Source organism: Pleurodeles waltl, chromosome 6 (genome assembly GCF_031143425.1).
Source record: "Pleurodeles waltl isolate 20211129_DDA chromosome 6, aPleWal1.hap1.20221129, whole genome shotgun sequence".
Classification (NCBI taxonomy): domain Eukaryota; kingdom Metazoa; phylum Chordata; class Amphibia; order Caudata; family Salamandridae; genus Pleurodeles; species Pleurodeles waltl.
This window is the reverse complement of record NC_090445.1, coordinates 1,613,998,808-1,614,015,772: the sequence shown is the minus strand read 5'-3', so window position 1 is coordinate 1,614,015,772 and position 16,965 is coordinate 1,613,998,808. Positions and strand designations below refer to the sequence as shown.

Sequence of the window (16,965 nt, the reverse complement as noted above, 5' to 3'; positions counted from 1 at the left end):
TCATCGACACTTCTGCTCGCCCGTGTTCCCGTTTGATTTTCACAAATCCGCTTTTGCATCTTTGGTAAGAATGATCAGCACGTGCAGTCCGGCCATTTTATGAAAGATTCGATGTGCTCCAAGACTGCAAAGGTAGGGAGGGATGCCTTTCATTGTTTGCTAAGCATCGATTTGCATAGAGAATAACATTATATGTTTACTTTGGTGAACACCACAGTTTGATACACAGCAAATAAAGGTGCTCTTCGGCAAAGACGGTCACTTCCTGCACTACTTTGGACTTTTCTTGAAATAACTATGCAACCAATTAAACAACTCACGGCTAACAACATGTCTAAGGAAACATTATTGAAACTCGTACAGATTTTTAAAAAACGCTTTAGTGTGGGATACTGAATGGAACACACCTGCACAGATGAAAAATTCTACAGGGACTGGCACGATGCCTGGCAGATATTACAAGAATGTCGCAAGTGGCATGGCATTAAACATGCTTACAGAAGCAGACACGAGCAAGCTCATTTTTTCTGACATGGATGAATAAAAGTTGTGAGCTACATACAAAAAAGGTTTACTAAACCGTTCAAGGGCGCTTGAAAATTAATCAAGCAGGCAGTCTTTGAAGCTGCTCGATATTAAGACTCCTCCCATAAAATGTATTTGAATATGCATATCTTACTACTGTATTCTTTAGCCACCTCCAAATTAACAAAAGAAAACGCCTGCAACCAACACCCCTCGAAAATATAAGTACATTGTCTCATAGCAATCTCCCTGTCTGACTCCTCCGTCCCCTCACCCCCCCCACACCCCCCCACTCCCACACACACACAAAATGCATCGCACGCTTCAAATGTCTCTCCAAGGTGCAGGGGGACGTTCAAGGATGTAGTCTTCACAACCTGTGACAGAAAACACGAGTGTAACCAATCATCTATTATTTTTAAACAGGGCTCTGAGTCATTCCAACAGAAGGTTCGAAAATATTTCACACTACAGACTCACTTCCACATGAGTGTGTGACTGGCTCTGCGTTACTCAACTGGAGCTTACGAAATGGAGAAGTTAAAACATGCAATGTTAAAATACTGGAACACCGAAAAGTTACACAACATGTTTATTTGTGAAAAAGAAGAATACAACAACTTTTTCTGGAATACGAACTGGGAATAAACAGAGGGGACCAGGGGGTGAAGGTAAAACTCTGTCCTGGTAGGTATTGCAGTTCCAAGGCACTTGCAGGTAAGCAACCAAATCACAAAGCACTCTTCCACTCAAAAATATGACAACACAGACGAGGGTCCCATGTCCACCACATGAGCCCACTGACTGGCTGCATACGGTGAATCACTTACAAGTGCTTGAAAACGCCTTGGTGACACAATTTGTTTTTCTTATATTCAAGCCAAGTCCCAGAGAGCCTTGTGTTCAATTCTATCAGTCACTGAAGTGCCACATTCACAGCAGCAGTGTCAGACAACGGTCCCTGATCTCTGGCCATGTGGGCTTCCATTCTATATTCATTCAATTATTACTCCCTTTTGTTTGCTCTGCATAGATTTTAGATACTGCTAATAAATCGTTGGGGACGTTCTAAGGCAGGACAGAGAGAAATCCGGGGACTTCTTTCTCTAGAGGATCGATATCTTTTAAAAATATTAATATTTCAGAAAAATATACACCTGACTAAGGCCTGGTCACAGACTCTAGGCTCCCTGTGACCACTGGCTTCTATTGCTATCACACAGGGAATGGAGCCCTTGATCCTATACTCTATCCAGAGAAGCGGTAGTTGATGTGGATTTCCGGCTTGATTTCACAGACCAATTGCAAGAGGCTCTGCAACACCATCTCTTTATTGCTCTCGTAGCTCTCCTGTACAACCTTCATCCTCTCCAGTGTGCCCTTGTCCACCTCAGTGCTGTAACTTCCGTGTGACCCCAAAGCCTACAGTCAATAAAAAAAAAAAAGGACATTGGCAAAAGGCAAACCTCAGAAAAACAACAAAAAAAGGGCTCACTACACAGTATTGATATTGGCTTTGCTCAGAAGGGCCTTCTGCGAAACCAAATTTGACGCCCTCTCCCATTCGTCCTCTCTAACTATGAACCAATGGGGGCAGCCACGGGGTGGAAATGGGGGCAAGAGAAAGGATAGCAATGAGAAGAAAAGCAGGCAAAATGCAGACACGGTACCAGCAGCCTCCATAAAGTGTAATGCACTTTTCTTTTAACTACGTTGGAAGGAGACTGCTGCTCTCTGTGCTCCGAGCACATAAATTTTAAAGGCCTACTCTGCAGTCCCCACTCCCCCCAATGACTTGAGCTATGGCAAGGTTGTGACTGCTTGCTGATTAAAAACTACTCAATCCTGAGAGCTACTGAAACAATTACACCAGTGCAGTAGTACTCGTTTTAGTGCTGTAGTACTAAATAATGCAGTAGTTGGGTGCTAAACAGGTGCTTAAGGATTGCAACCATGCTTGCACCGAGCGACTGTGTATCCATAGTTACCCACTTCATGTAATTAGGTTCTCAAAACCATTTCATACATGATCCATTTTTAGAATAGTGACAATGATAACAAAGAGAGCTAAACTAATTGAAGAGAAAAAGAGGAGACGTGTAACATTCTTTGTGGCTAAGAAACACCAAAAGCAATTTGGACTGTCGGTATGCAAATTATAAAACCCCTTGTTTCACAATTCCTAAGAATAACGTTTTATTCGGTACAGTGATTGCCCACTTAATCACATTCTGGTCCTGTAATGCCTATGGAAACTAGAGAACGTCTTTGGGTTTGGAAATAAGCCATTCGAGGTTGACCAAAGGAGAATAAGAGTACTGGTAAACTATACTGAGTTTTCGTTAATCATACCGCATTTTCCTTTACTCTGAATTCCTGCTCTCTGTGCAGACGGTATTGCTCAATCTCAGCCTGAGCTTCCTCTTTTGCTTGCTTCAATCTTTTGTTCTTTCCTGTGTGGATGAAAAGTGACAGACAAATGACTTATAGACATGGAAATGGAATATTAAAGGATGTTTCACATATAGTAATGACACTTGCAGATATAAACCAACTCAAATATGTGACCACGTCATTATTTCTCCTACAATATTTGTCCCTTTCCTTTACAGAATCCTCCAGCCGTCTTTATCTATAACACAACATCATCATACCATTTCATTCCAAATGCCTGACTCCAAATATAGAGAAAATATAAAAAAGTAGTACCTAGTGCACCCTTACTGTAAGTGCAGTGAAGTGCTGAAATAGTTAACCGCAGCCTTTACAGAGAGCATTACAGAGTGTTATAAGCAGGAAACTAGACTATAATCACAACCCTGTATCAGAAACCAGGCACAAGAAGAGCAGGGGAAGCTCAGTGATTAATAGCTATGTGAACTTGTACCAGAAGGAAAGAAATGACGCCAAGAGTCAAAGTATTTTCAACATGCACTCCAAATCCTTTCAGCAACACAAGCGAAGCCCTAGTACACGGGTTTTTCCTTCCTTTCTGTTGACAAAAAATAGATTAAATTGACCTCTCGTAAAGCAGTACAACCTAAGATCGAAGAACTGTTTTGTAGATACGCTGAAAGAGAAAAGAACCTTGTAAAGACGCATACAATTCATATAAACTACTTGGTATTGGGGAGTAGAGGATGACAAAAGACGACGAGAGGAACAATGTGGTCAAATGTAGAGGCCCAAAGAAAGAAACAAGCTGCAGTCCAGAAAAGAGCTCCCAGGGGTGTAAGGTTGGCATTCAGAAAGCATTCGTTGAAGTCTTCGTAAGGAATCGGAAACTTTACTCTTAAGAGATATCACAGTTGACAGCAGAAAGAAAGTCAGTTTAATATTGTGAAATTGTAGAGTAATGTTTTGGCTCGGTTAATACTACAGATATACTGCCTAATGTAAAAGGAGGAATTCAGCTGCAGGAAATGACTGCTGTCTAGAAGAGAGAGCCGAATAAACCAGAGTATCAGTGGGGAATAAGAAGAATTGGATAATGTTTGGTTAAAGATATGAACTGAGTTTTAGAAGAGTTTACAGAGCTCCTCGGTCTATATAAACTTCACCATATATAAGTCCCCCTGAAAGTTTGGGTGTCATAACTAATTACAATCTCATCTAGATGAAAACTATGAAAGAAGCTGCACGATGACACTGAACAGTGTAACAGCCAAAGAGACAACCCTGGGACAATTTAAGAAAACAGAGCAGATGTCTCAAAAGCAGTAACATACAAAGTGTCATGTAGGGGTTGCAAAATCAACCATGACAACAGAAGCTGAGTGGCATAGGAAATGTAGCAGACATACTTATTTTCCTCAAGCACATTTAATGCATTGCCCAATAACTGTATGGATTATGGTATCTATCCTGCAGCGATATCTCAGTCCCCACTGGAAAGAAGAGAGAAAGGTGTAGGTGTAAAATTATTCAAGTAGTTAATCATATTGTTTTAAAATGGAGGGAAAGACGACATTTTCAAAGATACAGGGGAAGGATAGTATTTTTGTCACACACATAAGCTGATCAAATTCAAAGAGAGTTTGGGAAAGCGTCTTGTGACAATAATATATTTGCAATGTTAAAAAAAAACCTAGTATTAGCGAGTCAAAACAGTTTATAAACTTGGCTCAAAGTACATTGCTGGTAAACAGATAGGATAACAAGATTTTGGAAGTGGTTTCCTGAAATCTTATCCAAAGAGGAAGTTTCCATGGTTGCATGGATGAATGGGTGTACAACCGAAAACTGAAGTGAGTAAACAAAAGAACCCAAAGACTTAAGGAAACCCACTGTAAGTTCTATACATGTTAATGCAAAAATACAGCAAGCACCAAAAATATTTTAAGTGTTGATTCGTAAGTCAATGGACCAGCACTTTGCCGTCTTCACCTTCCGGCCACACAATGCCAATCCACTTCATTTTTAATCTTAACATTTTCTGCAGTGCAGTAAAAGGAGGATATAACGTAATTAAAGTGGAACTCAAAGGCTTTGGCATTGCTTCAAGCAGGCATAAACTATTTCTACACAAATCTTTCAATTGTTTCACTACATGGCATTCCCACCCCCCCACCTTTCAGCGCCTTGAGACCCTAGCGGGTGAGGAGCGCGCTTTAGAAATGTTTGATTGATTGACTGATTCCAGTACCGCTTTCTAGCTAATGTGAGTATGGGAGTTGACTTGGCTTGAATGATAGCAGCATTTAACAATTATGAGTGCCTTAGGATGGTTAGACATTAAGAATTTAGTATTGTGCGTTTGAGGTATAGATCAAGATGATACAGCTCTCACACCATTTCTAGCACACATCACTCCATCAGCCTAATCCATATCAAAGACTCTTAGCTAGCCATATTTTTATGGGCGAGCTGAAAGCACTCCGTCCCATTCTGTAATCTCTCTTTGGGCTTCCAACCACGCCCATGTCACGTCAGTCACTTACAATGGTTCGTAGACTTGCCTTTTAAAATCCGCTTGTTTTCATTTTTGAAAGACATGCATACGTCATGCCTTTTCCGGTGTTTAGCACTTCTCGAGAGCACCATTAAACTACTAAAAACATACGAGGCTCGATGTTTTCAGCATGGTTTGCAGACTACTTTATCTGTTTATTTTCCACGCAGCGTGATCGCGCTGCATTTTCCATAAAGCGATTGCGCTGTGTTTTTTTTCTTTACAACGCTAATAGCTCTAACTTGAGAAAATGCGAGACCCGTTTCATAGAAAATGCTCGTTTACTATGTTTTTTTTCAGAGATATTAGCTTTTATGCCTCAACACCTAAGATGAAACTGCTAAAGGTGTAGGGTGGCCATATCATTTGTATTTTTTCTATATATTTTAGTGGGCCTGGGAGGTGTCTATATGCTAAAGCTTTCACCCCGTAGGAAGGAGGGTACAGATTTTTAATTAATAGTTTTACTTTTCAATCCATCGTAAAACTCACAGGGTAATGAAAGCCATGTAATAACGTACATCTCGTATACAATTCCAAATGTCTCTTACGTCAAAACTAGAAGGAAGAAAAGTTGATTTTAAACATGGGGCCTGGTCTCTTCAGCTAGCTAACCTGGATCAAAAACGGTGATCAATTACATACAGCCCGCTGCTGAGGGATTTCAACACTCTTACCTGATTTACTGGGACTTGTGACCTCAAAGCAAAACGCAAATAACTGCAGCATGTGCTCAAGCTTATTTAGCTATTTATTCAGACACATTTTCGATCCTTTCAGATTGCAGCTGAGCACTGTGTGCTGTTAGGACCGTACAGCTTCTTTTATAAGCCATTCCATCATTCCATACATTCCTCTACATTGACATCTACTCTGGGTTAATAAAATGTGTTATTCTCCAACCCAGTGCTAATAATATGCCCAACCTTAGAAAAATGAAAGGATTTGAAACTGGAATCTTAATGTCATAATGATACACGCATCTGCTACAATGATCTTCGAGCTATCTCACCAGAAATCGGGATGTGCGTCAAAACACCAATTAAATGTTTTTAGACAAATACATCCTTTGGAAAGCGCCGAGTATCACAATACTGAAAAACAAGCACATATTAGAAGATGGGACAGAGGTGTATTGTGAGCTCTGCAGATGGTTACTTAGAGACATGCTAGTTTAGGGGTGGCTTGTGAGAGCTAATTGGATATCTTTGCAGGAGGATAATGGCACATGCTGCTGATCAAGGTAGAGGACGACTCTGGAAGCCTAATTACTCATCGAGATAGAGGGGAACGGTCAGGTCTTTGCGGATGTTTCAGTTACGTGTTAGACAATCTATAGTGGACGTCAGAGGGAAGGGTCAAATACAGACATGGCGAATTAAAAAAGTGTAAATATTCAACAAATGGGTGTACTGAAGAAAAACAGTTCAATACACACTAGACTCCGTTTGGTAATAAGAGTTTCTTATATTAAGAGCAAATCATCCCGAGATACCCCCATAATTAGTGTTATAATTGTGATCATATGAGAACAAATTACATTATTGCCCACTGTAGGGTGTCCAGCAATAATGTAAAAAGTCGCTGTCAATTTGGAATGTGTTTATGTTGGCAATACATAACAACCATAGCTGCAATGCCTCTGGCACCAAGGAAATAATATTAGTAATAGTCTCCCCAATGTCAAATGATTTATCACTCAAATAGTAGTTTTAAATGTAATTTGGAAATTCAACTAGTTTTCTACAAACATAAGGTTATGAATCCCTCAAATACACATATTTTCATGTTGTACACATCCTTTTAGATTTTGGCATACAATATATTAGTTCACCGAAGCAGAATCTTCTAATTTAATATGCTGGGCTACACACAGGAGAGCTACTTAAAGGTACTGGTGAGCTACCAGTAGCTCACAAGCTACAGGTTGGAGAAGACTGCATTAGGCAATGACGAGGGGTATTACGAGTAGCCATTTACAATACGGAAATCCCTTTCACATTGAATGACCTATGACTTATGGTTGACTAGGACTACTTACAAATATCATCATTCACTTCTGTGGTAATGTGTACTATACACAGTGGTATGTTGCAAACATATACTAAGGCCATGCCAAGACTGAATCGCTGTGTTTTGCCATCTTTGCCTTGTCACAAAGATTTCCTACATCTACCCCAATATCAGTCACCTGCCGCAAGAAAGATTTTTAATCATCGTATTTCTCCAAGAATCAATATGCATTATTCCCTGTGGATGCAACAAAGCACGCCAGAGATTTTTTGATGCCCTCTCAAGACTGGATACTGCCTACAGAAAACAATGAATCCTTCTGCAAAACCACATTTTAATAATTTATACCAGGAAAATCATGCAACCAGGAGCTCTGTTCAAATATGTTAAGCCTACTACCACTTTCTTGATCTTTGGGGGTCATACTTATTCAGAACTTCTCATTACCACCCCTTATCGTCATTTTTCCACTATCATAAATACATAAATATATCAAGTTTTTTAATTAATTAATTCCGACTTCAACTGAGATCAATGATACAAAAAAGTAAAGCAGGATATATAAAGGATTAAAATAAAACAAATATGGTTGTCTTTAAAATATTTTCAAAAAACTCTTTAAAAAATTCACTCATTGTATGTATCTTATCTTTAAAAATCATTCCACCTAGGTACCGTCATCGGTCACCGGATAATACTGAACATACTCGCTGAATGGAATAGTTCTTGTTTATTTCCCTGACAAAAGACTACATCTGAGGACATTATTGGTTGGTCCTGCCCTTATACCCATCAAGGATTTAAAGAGTAAATTTCCTATAGGCACTACAATTGCCTTATTCTGTGTTCAATAAGAAGGGAAAGAAAGGGCCGGGCCTGACAAGTTATACATTAACAGATAACGTTTTGTAAATCTTAGGGGCTCATTTACAAGCCACGTGCGCTGCAGTAGCATAATCTTTTGTTTAAGCTATGGCGGCACAAACAGTCCCCCACCTCGCACCATATTTACAAACTGCTGCACTGGTACCACTGCAACAGTTTGTAAACCCTTGTGCCACATTATACCTGCACCAGATATAATGTTTGCAAGGGAGGTGTTCCCCTGCTAGGAGGCCAGCTACAAGATTTCACTGCATCATTCTAGTGTCATTTTTTTAATGCCTGCTCAAGGGCAGGCATTAAAGTGACGCTAGGCTGTTTTAAATGGGCCTCACCGAGCATTGCTGAACTAGCATCAACATTTTTATGCTACTACAGCAAAGCACCACAATGGTACCAGAAATTCTGACAAAGCTGTGCTAATGAGCGCCACGGTGCACTGTATCGTAAATAAAGGACTACCATGGTGTCGTTAGGGGAGGCGCAGGGTGGTGCAAGCAAAATGGTGCATCGTGATCGGTGCGCCAGTTTGTTGTTAATGAGACCTTTCGTTTTGCACAGTAGTCTATATGGAGATTATGGCTCAACTGCACCATCCAGATTTTCAAAAAGAGGTGTGAATGTCCTCGGTCTACTTTGAAGTCGTTTGATTTTGCCCACAAACTTATGTAGTGCAAACTCTAAATTCAAAGTAAAAGTCCTTTGTTCACAGGAGCTTCTTAGCTAATCCTGCTATAAACGCGGTCTCAGAAGTAGGGTACTTATGGGGCACACAGTAGACAACAAAGCTGGGCAAGCCACAGAAAGACAGATCCCAGGCTCAACCCTTATGCCTTGCTCTGGTTCAGCTCTAGCTACTCTTGGACCCTTGAGCCCAAAACAAGACAAGCTTTCAGGTGGTGTCTACCTAGCACCCACACTCTAACCGAAAAGGCCGAGAATTAAAGAAAAAAAGTTAAACTTGGATGTAAAAAAATTAAGGGAAAGAGGAATTCATCTAGTGACTGATTAATTCAATGTGAAACCAGAAAATCTGAAATTTATGCTGGCTTTCCCACTAGACCTAGATCCTGGGCAAATAAGTTATTTTACTGTGCTTCTTTTTGGTCATTCTTACATTTGAAGGCACTTTGCAACACATGAGTTCAGGCTACGTGCTATACAAATACCACTTCTGTGTCTGTTTTAAATAGACTACATTGTTCTTTCATGTAACAATCTAGGCCACATATAGGATGCACAAAACAACCGAGTAGCCTCATAATTCACTAATGGCATTGTCGTCATGGGATGTTGGAGGGGCTTGAATATTTTTAAGTTCATATTTAAAAACTGCCACTTTTAATAAATGCCACTCAATGTAGTGATGCAATATGATGTACTTAACTGAAACGCTTCAGCATGTTTTGAAGTTTTAACAGTCTATTATATTTTTACATGTTGTTTGTTACACTATTTATGTGCCAACATTTTCAATACTTCGTTCGTGAAGGGGCACTTAGAGCCTAGCCAGACCACTGCCTCAGCTTTGCTCCCTCTGCTTTTTTGATGGCCTGTTCACCTCTAGTAGACAATAACCCCATCAAATAACTTTAGCAAGTGCTTGGACATATGTATTAAATAATCCAAGTTCTAGTTACAATGCTTGGACAAGAATTGTTGTACTTAAAGTATAACATTTTCGTAAAACCTTCCCTTCAGCACTCCTTCCAACAGTCGGCCTTCCTAACTCAGACTTGCGCACTCCTTACAACCTTAGGCTTTCCAGCATGCACATTACAACCACCCACAAAAGATACAGTACATCATCTTCGCCAACTGAATTTTGGTCCCATGAACCTTCTCTTTTTGGCCTGGTTCCCTCTTATTTACTTACCCTACAGCCCAAACTGCAGAGAACCCTGCAACCTACCAAATGCCCTCTAGTCAAACAACTGAAGTGCCAGGCACCGTAAAGAATCAGATTTCAAATTTCTCAAACCTCTGATCAGATAGCCAACATGGGATCTGTCACATCAGGTTTCAATACCTGAAATAAGCTTCACAAGGTCCTCAGAAAATGTGTATACTCCATTCTGGCATGGCCAATATACCCTTTGTCAGATCGCAAAACTCTGCCCGCTCACAAACCTGCCATTGCCCTACACTTGCCAATCAACTAAAGTACCTTTACCCCAAGATATATTTTAGTCACATAATCTGCCAATTCCTTCTGACACTCCTTTCACAAAGTTTCTCCACAATACAGCATATCTGATTATTTCAAACCCTTCTTCCTGACTCACCATGCCCCCAAAAAGTTTACCCAGGTCTTTCTAGCCCAACATTGGAAACCCCTGACTGTTTGCTCTAATAATTCATCAAACCATACTCCTAAAATCTCTAAAATCTCTTTTAATAGTTGACACTGTCTAATCTCCCAAACTACTTAAGTATCACTATTCCAAGGTTTATCCAACCATCTATACCTCTTCTAAAACATATTTGTTTATTATCTCAAACTCTCTCTCACCCCAGAAAAAGGAAAGGCAATCATCCTAATATCACTAATTCCTAAACCCCAAATTGTATCACCACCTGGATCTAAGCCCAATCGATTTGTTACAAGTCAAGATCTTTCAGAAAACAACCATGGCCAATTTCTACTGCTATCTCTTCAGATTACTAATAGATGTTTAATCTCCCCTCAGGGTTACTAAATCGTAAGTCTCTGGTAGGGTACTTCCAGTTCCACAATCCTTTTTATCCTAGGCTTTTTCTATCTCCTAAAATTGCACCCCAAATTCCAGGATCGCATTACCACCTATATGCCACTGTTCGTCCATCCCTTTCATATACCCTCAGACCTTTACTAGTGCCTACCATACAAGGATACTTTTAAATTACACTCGCCAAAGAATCTTATAATTCACTAAGTATGCCTGAGACTTAGATTTTTCTGCTCACCACTCCAAGCTCAGTATCTTCTCAGGGCCAGTATCTTCCCAGGCTACACCGCACCAGAAAGTGTTCCCATACACTTGATGATAATTTACTATACCCACGAAGGTTCTGTTTTCCTGGGCAATTCTTCTTTGAAACGTCTCTCTGCATTACGAAAGCTTTGCAAACCCACGCTTTGCCTTTACGGCTTAAAGCGACAATAAACTTACATTCTTGGCTCACTTCTTTCCGCCTGTTTATAATCTACACCCGTCCTGCACCACCCTTCTCTTTTCGAGAAACCATTTCCTAAAACCTCATCCCCAATATAAAGAAGCACATTCCCATCACAATGGGTTTATTTCTGGCCCCGCATTACTCCACACACCGCTCAGGACCGCAATAGGCTGGTTTTCAGCCTCGAGTGAATCCTCCCCTAGAATCCCCCGCATCTCAATGCCTCACTCTTTCGGGCCTCCGACACCTTCTCGGCCGCCCTCTTCTCGGCCTGGAGCAGCTGCTGGATACCCTGAGACTGGCTGGCCATAGCTGGAGACTGGAGCCGGTACTATCCGCACAATCCGAATATCACTGAGCCCGTCAGCTGACAGCCGCTTCCGATCACCAGACAGCACAGCTCGCGCGTCACCTGACTGCACTTCCGCCTCCTCGCGCAGCACCTCCCAGCCCACAGTAATGTTCACATTCAGAAGAACTAGACTGCTAACTTACCCTTTCCTGTGTGCCCTGGACGCCATGCGCCTGAGCAAACCAACCAAATTTAGAATTCTTAGCTTTTATATACAGACCGCTGTTTGTGGACGGGAACGCGCTTCTTGGTTCAACAGCTTACAACTGCAAACGTAGAAGATGCCCCACGCATTACGAACCCACTTATGCATGCATGGCAACTGATCTTATTCAGGGGGAGAATTCTGAGTTTAGAAGGCGAAATGGGTTTATTTTAGCTGTCTCCTGTTTTAAATTGCCCTCGCTTCAATATATGTCAATGGGGAAAACACATTCTCCTGATCTTGTTTTCAAAATCTCCCATGTTCAAGTCTTAAATCGTATTTGTGGTTATGCGCTAGTCAGAGTATTGCAAAATATTAATATTGCATAATGTTTTATCTAGTTACAAGTAGGAGTATTAGCTACCAACAGGAAAGGCAACAAAAGAGTGCACAAAAGACGAAGATCTTTGTGTGGAAACACCCAGGCGACTCAGCAGGAGGAACAAACAGTAAATGATGTGTAGTTTTAAGTTTTTAAGCAAGTAACTGTTTAAAAAAAATGTGTTCATGCATCTACTCATCTACAGGAAGATAATTTAGTTTCACAGCTCTAAAACCAAGAAAAAATAAAGTAAATGGAAGAAAATGATATGTCTCAAAGCACTCAAGATTCCAAATTCCAGGCATGATTTGTTCATGATGTCCATGATTTTGTTAGATGTAAGTGAGCAACCAGATTAACATGGAGAGCTGAGTCAGAGCCAAACCAAGGATCTATCCTGGCTTTAAGAGCCTGTGCATGTGCCGAGCCTTGAAAATAGTTGGCATGTAAATTGGTAAATAATATGACAACAATAAAAAAAAATCTCTTAAAAATTCAAAAGTGTATTTGTTTAACATGCAGATGTATTGCATCTTATTACATTAGAATATATCACTGCATTACAAGATATTTATTAAAAGGGATTCTTTTTTTTACATGAATTTAGACACAGACTTGCCTGTTGCCCTGACAAAAATGCCATTAGTGATCTAGCAGGCGTCAGTTGTTATCTGTACCCTATAGGTGGCCTGGATTCTTATTATACATGGATCCACATTTCTTTTTATTCAAACACAAGAGGTTTTCGTACATTGCACTAGCTCAGCTCACTCATTTGAAGGTGATTTCATGTGTACTAATGAAGAAAAAGAAGGCTCTGTGAAATTAAATATTTGCTTTGGATCACATAATTTAACAAAGGGGGAAATCCAGGATGATAACAGGTTTTTAGTTTTTACATTATCTAATTCAGCCACTAGATGCATATCATATTTTTCTCACCTTTTTAATATCAAAGTTGTAAGAAATTGGGTTATTAGTTGCAAAGAATGTGAGTCCTTTGCAAGTAATAGGTCTGCAATTGTCTTGCGCTTCGACGCCTCGTCAGAGGTACTAAGCGCTATATAAATACAATTACAATAACAATTATTACTGGGAACCAAGTACCCCATTGTAGCACTTGAATCCCTCAGGGTAGTGAAGCAAAACAGTAAATACTTATTCAGGGGAAGTGGTGCGAGCTAGCGGTCCAGTTTCACTGGCACACAACAGTAATGCTCAATAAACTATTGTCCAATCAGTGCTTCTTCTTTTAAAAAGGAAATATATTTTTATTCCACTCACACTACTAACTACTACTTATTAAATTAAAAATATATATCTTCAGGTAGATGGAAGTACCTTTGGTGATACCCTATTATCACACAACTATTGGGCCCTGAGCCCTATAACCATAATATCCCTCATCTGTAGTGGATGCAACATCAGAAAATGTGCGGGTGTCATATATAAAGCAGGTTTACTGGCTTAGTCAGGATGTCACCACATGAATAACAATTATCACAAGTTGTACTTTGTCAACATAGCACCATTGGAATTAATGAGACCAAAACCACTAGGTAAGGGCATTCACTAAAAGTATAAGCACTGCAGTGTTCATCGCCAATACAGTTAGTGAAGCATTTCAACTTCAAAACGGGTGTCAGATACTTTCTTCACTCTCAGCAGGTCACAAAATGCATAGTTAGAGTTACCTACAAGGAGTGCTCACACTTTAGAGCCTGAAAGCAAAAGTTCCAGCTCTGGGAAGTGCTTACATCAATTGCTTCAATCAAAAACAAACCTTTCAACGGGGTCAGGAATTCAATGCCCACTAAGCTTTAAGACAAGTCTGTAGTGGCAATGGGGAGTAAGGGCAGACTGCTACACCTACTGCAGCCCCCACAACATATTGGTAGACTGTTGGTAGTGCCCCTACTCCTCTTTTGCTCACCGTCAAGCAGACATATAGGCTAAATAACCCACTCGTGGAACATTATGGGGTGCTCTAGTCTTGAGAGGTGAATTTATAATGTGCAGCTTTGTGGCACAAAGCATTGTCATTTATTGTGCTTAGTTATATTTTAACTTCTGACACATATAATTATTACTTATATTTGTGCACACATTATTTTACACTGAGATTTAGTGAAACATGTGAGTTGTATGTTTTTGATTAACTGTAGTTAGGGAATGTGCATCTTAACATTGACATGAGTAGGCCTGGGTGCCCGACTCCATATTGAAATAAATGTATTTTTGCTTGTGCATAACATTCTTTTTCTGTTCCAGGCATAAGATTCAGAGTGTTCTTAGTGAATGTATTATTTTTTCTTAGCTCACTGTATGAACGTCATGTTTGTTGCAATTAATTGGTTGGATCATGATCCCCAGCACCTGCATGAGATGGGAGGCAGGAGAGATGGGTACTCAGTGCTTAATTTGAGCCTGTAGTTTCTGGTGCTCGGCACCAGCACTAAAGTGTCAGCACCGTTACTTATGATAGTCTGCCACCTGATGGCACTGTTTGTCTAATTTAGAGATGAGCATAACAACAGTTGTTTATTAATTCATTGTTTATTAAAATTCAGGGACAATGAGTGGTGCAAGCGATAGTGACGGTCTGACGAGGGCCTTGTTTCATATTTTATTACAAATTAAGCACTGGGGGTACTCATTTGTGAGATATTATGACGGCCACAATGATGGAAGAATGTCACATTGTATGATCTATGAGAAGAAGGCAGACACCAAATACAGCTGGAACACTGGTTTTATATTGGTTCTTACTTGGTGGGAACCTGTGGAATCAATCTCTTAGACTTATTTTCATGTTTTTAACTGTGCAATCTGTCTTTAGTTGGTGAAGGATTAGCCTCTGTCCACTTTTGCATGTAGATGCCTCTTTCCTTCTCTCTCAGACCCGATGATCCTTATATTTCTGCTCTTAGATTTACTTTCTAAAGCAAGTACATTTCTCCATTTCTTGTTTGGAACCTTCATTTGGTTATACATTCAATGCTACAGTTACAGACACCAGTTGCTCATACATTACTGATTTTTCCCCAGAACCTTAGCATTAGGGATTTTTCTTTCATTGGAACAGAGCATTTCTCACTTTGCAGATTCTCTCTTTAATAACATGATACTTGCATGTGCTGAATTTAATTTCTTGGATTTTTCTTCATGCATGCTGCATTCGGTAACTACTGTTTTATGAGTGTTTAATTCAATTGGAGATTGTACGTTTACTAATTAGTTAGTAAACTGTCTTGGTTTACAGAATGACTCTTCTCTGTTGTTCTTGTGGGGCACGATGTGCTTCACTCTCATTGTACTATTTCAGAATTTATGATTTGAGCCTTAGTTTGATTAAAGGTCCATCTCAGTGGACGTAGGGGAGATTCAAGTTTACACCAAGTTTGCACTGTGCAAACACCATTCCTATCTCGCATGCTATCAGGCTTTGTAGCTCCACTATACTTAATTTAGTGGCACTGATCTGTGACTCTTTCCTTTTGTGTTCCTATCCAGGTCCCAACTGGGACATCCACAAGTGGTAAGAGATCATTTGTGTCTTGAGGGCAAGGGGAAACCCAGTCCACCTCGACCTCACCGTTCCTCCGTGCACGTTGCACTCCAGCATCTTGTTTTCTGCTTCTTGAGCATTGGAGCAACTCCTCTTCTGTCCCATGGCAAGAGCAGCTTTGCCACTCCTGATGGCAGTGAAGTGCACCTGCCCAGGTTTGTCTTTAGCCTCCGGGAACTGGGGCCCCCTTGGGCCAATAAAGATTGCAGACTGCAGCACAGTCTTTGTTTCTGCATCCAGGAGAGATAGAACCCCTGACGGCAATAAGAGTGCAGAAGAGGGTGCCTCACGCTCACCTCCTCGATTAGTGACAGTTAAATTTACCGTGACCTTCTGGCCCTGCCCCACCCAGGGGCTCATATTAGGAATTTCAGAATGGCAATGCGCACTTGGTTTTCTGTTGTTCCTGTTCTTAAAAGGAAAATCTTTAGGCCTGTATGTGTCTAGCCCCATTGGGCCTATTTTCTTCATCTTAGCTTGCGTTGCTCCTGGTGGCCAGCTCTAGAAATCAAGAGCACTTTCTATAGGTCTTCTGGCATCTAGGAGACTTTACATGGGGAACAGGATTTGTAATGCTTCCTATGCCAGATCTATCTTCTGCCTGCACTACCAAGCTTCTCTTCTGCTTGGCGGCCATCTTCCACAGCCACTCCACAGGCAGCAAGCAGAATACCCTCCCTGCTGTACTCCCCAGGTCCCAAGGCCTCCTGGCCGTCTTGCAGGACAGCCATATGTCAGCAGCAGAGTCAAGGGCCAGTTCACAGAAGTTCTAGGGGACCCTTCCAGGGTCCCCCATAAGGTCCTTTCTCCCAACTGGTCCAGAGGGGGCCAATGCCACTGGCCATGGAGAAACCCACCCTAGTCCTGGGGATCAGCTGGAGTCAAAGTCCTTAGTTCATTCTTGCAGGGCATCAGGCATCAGGTGACTACTCCTTCCACCTGGGCATTCTTTCACCATCATCACCGTCTCTTGCATAAGCAGATGTTT

At 40.8% G+C, this 16,965-nt stretch overlaps 1 protein-coding gene across 2 annotated transcripts; it reads right to left on the bottom strand.

Moving 5' to 3' along the window:
* Window positions 1-1,100: 1,100 nt before the first annotated feature.
* On the bottom strand, window positions 1,101-11,939 carry ATP6V1G1 (ATPase H+ transporting V1 subunit G1). Of its 2 annotated transcripts, none has more exons than XM_069241508.1 (3): window positions 11,759-11,939; window positions 2,878-2,978; window positions 1,101-1,947 (listed from the first exon to the last, which is right to left on the bottom strand). In XM_069241508.1, the coding sequence occupies exons 1-3, from the start codon at window positions 11,838-11,840 to the stop codon at window positions 1,774-1,776; spliced, it is 357 nt and encodes a 118-aa protein (XP_069097609.1). In that variant the 5' UTR covers window positions 11,841-11,939; the 3' UTR covers window positions 1,101-1,773. The 2 variants fall into 2 exon arrangements, with proteins under 2 accessions (XP_069097609.1, XP_069097611.1); XM_069241510.1 differs by having other exon boundaries at window positions 11,682-11,920.
* Window positions 11,940-16,965: the final 5,026 nt, after the last annotated feature.

Bases quoted from the DNA above. Each gene is read 5' to 3' on its own strand.
- ATP6V1G1 (XM_069241508.1), bottom strand. From the start codon at position 11,840: ATGGCCAGCCAGTCTCAGGGTATCCAGCAGCTGCTCCAGGCCGAGAAG. The intron at 2,979-11,758 runs GTGAGGCATTGA...TCATCCACACAG, and splicing joins GGTGTCGGAGGCCCGAAAGA to GAAAGAACAAAAGATTGAAG. The intron at 1,948-2,877 runs GTATGATTAACG...TATTGACTGTAG, and splicing joins TCAGAGTAAAGGAAAATGCG to GCTTTGGGGTCACACGGAAG.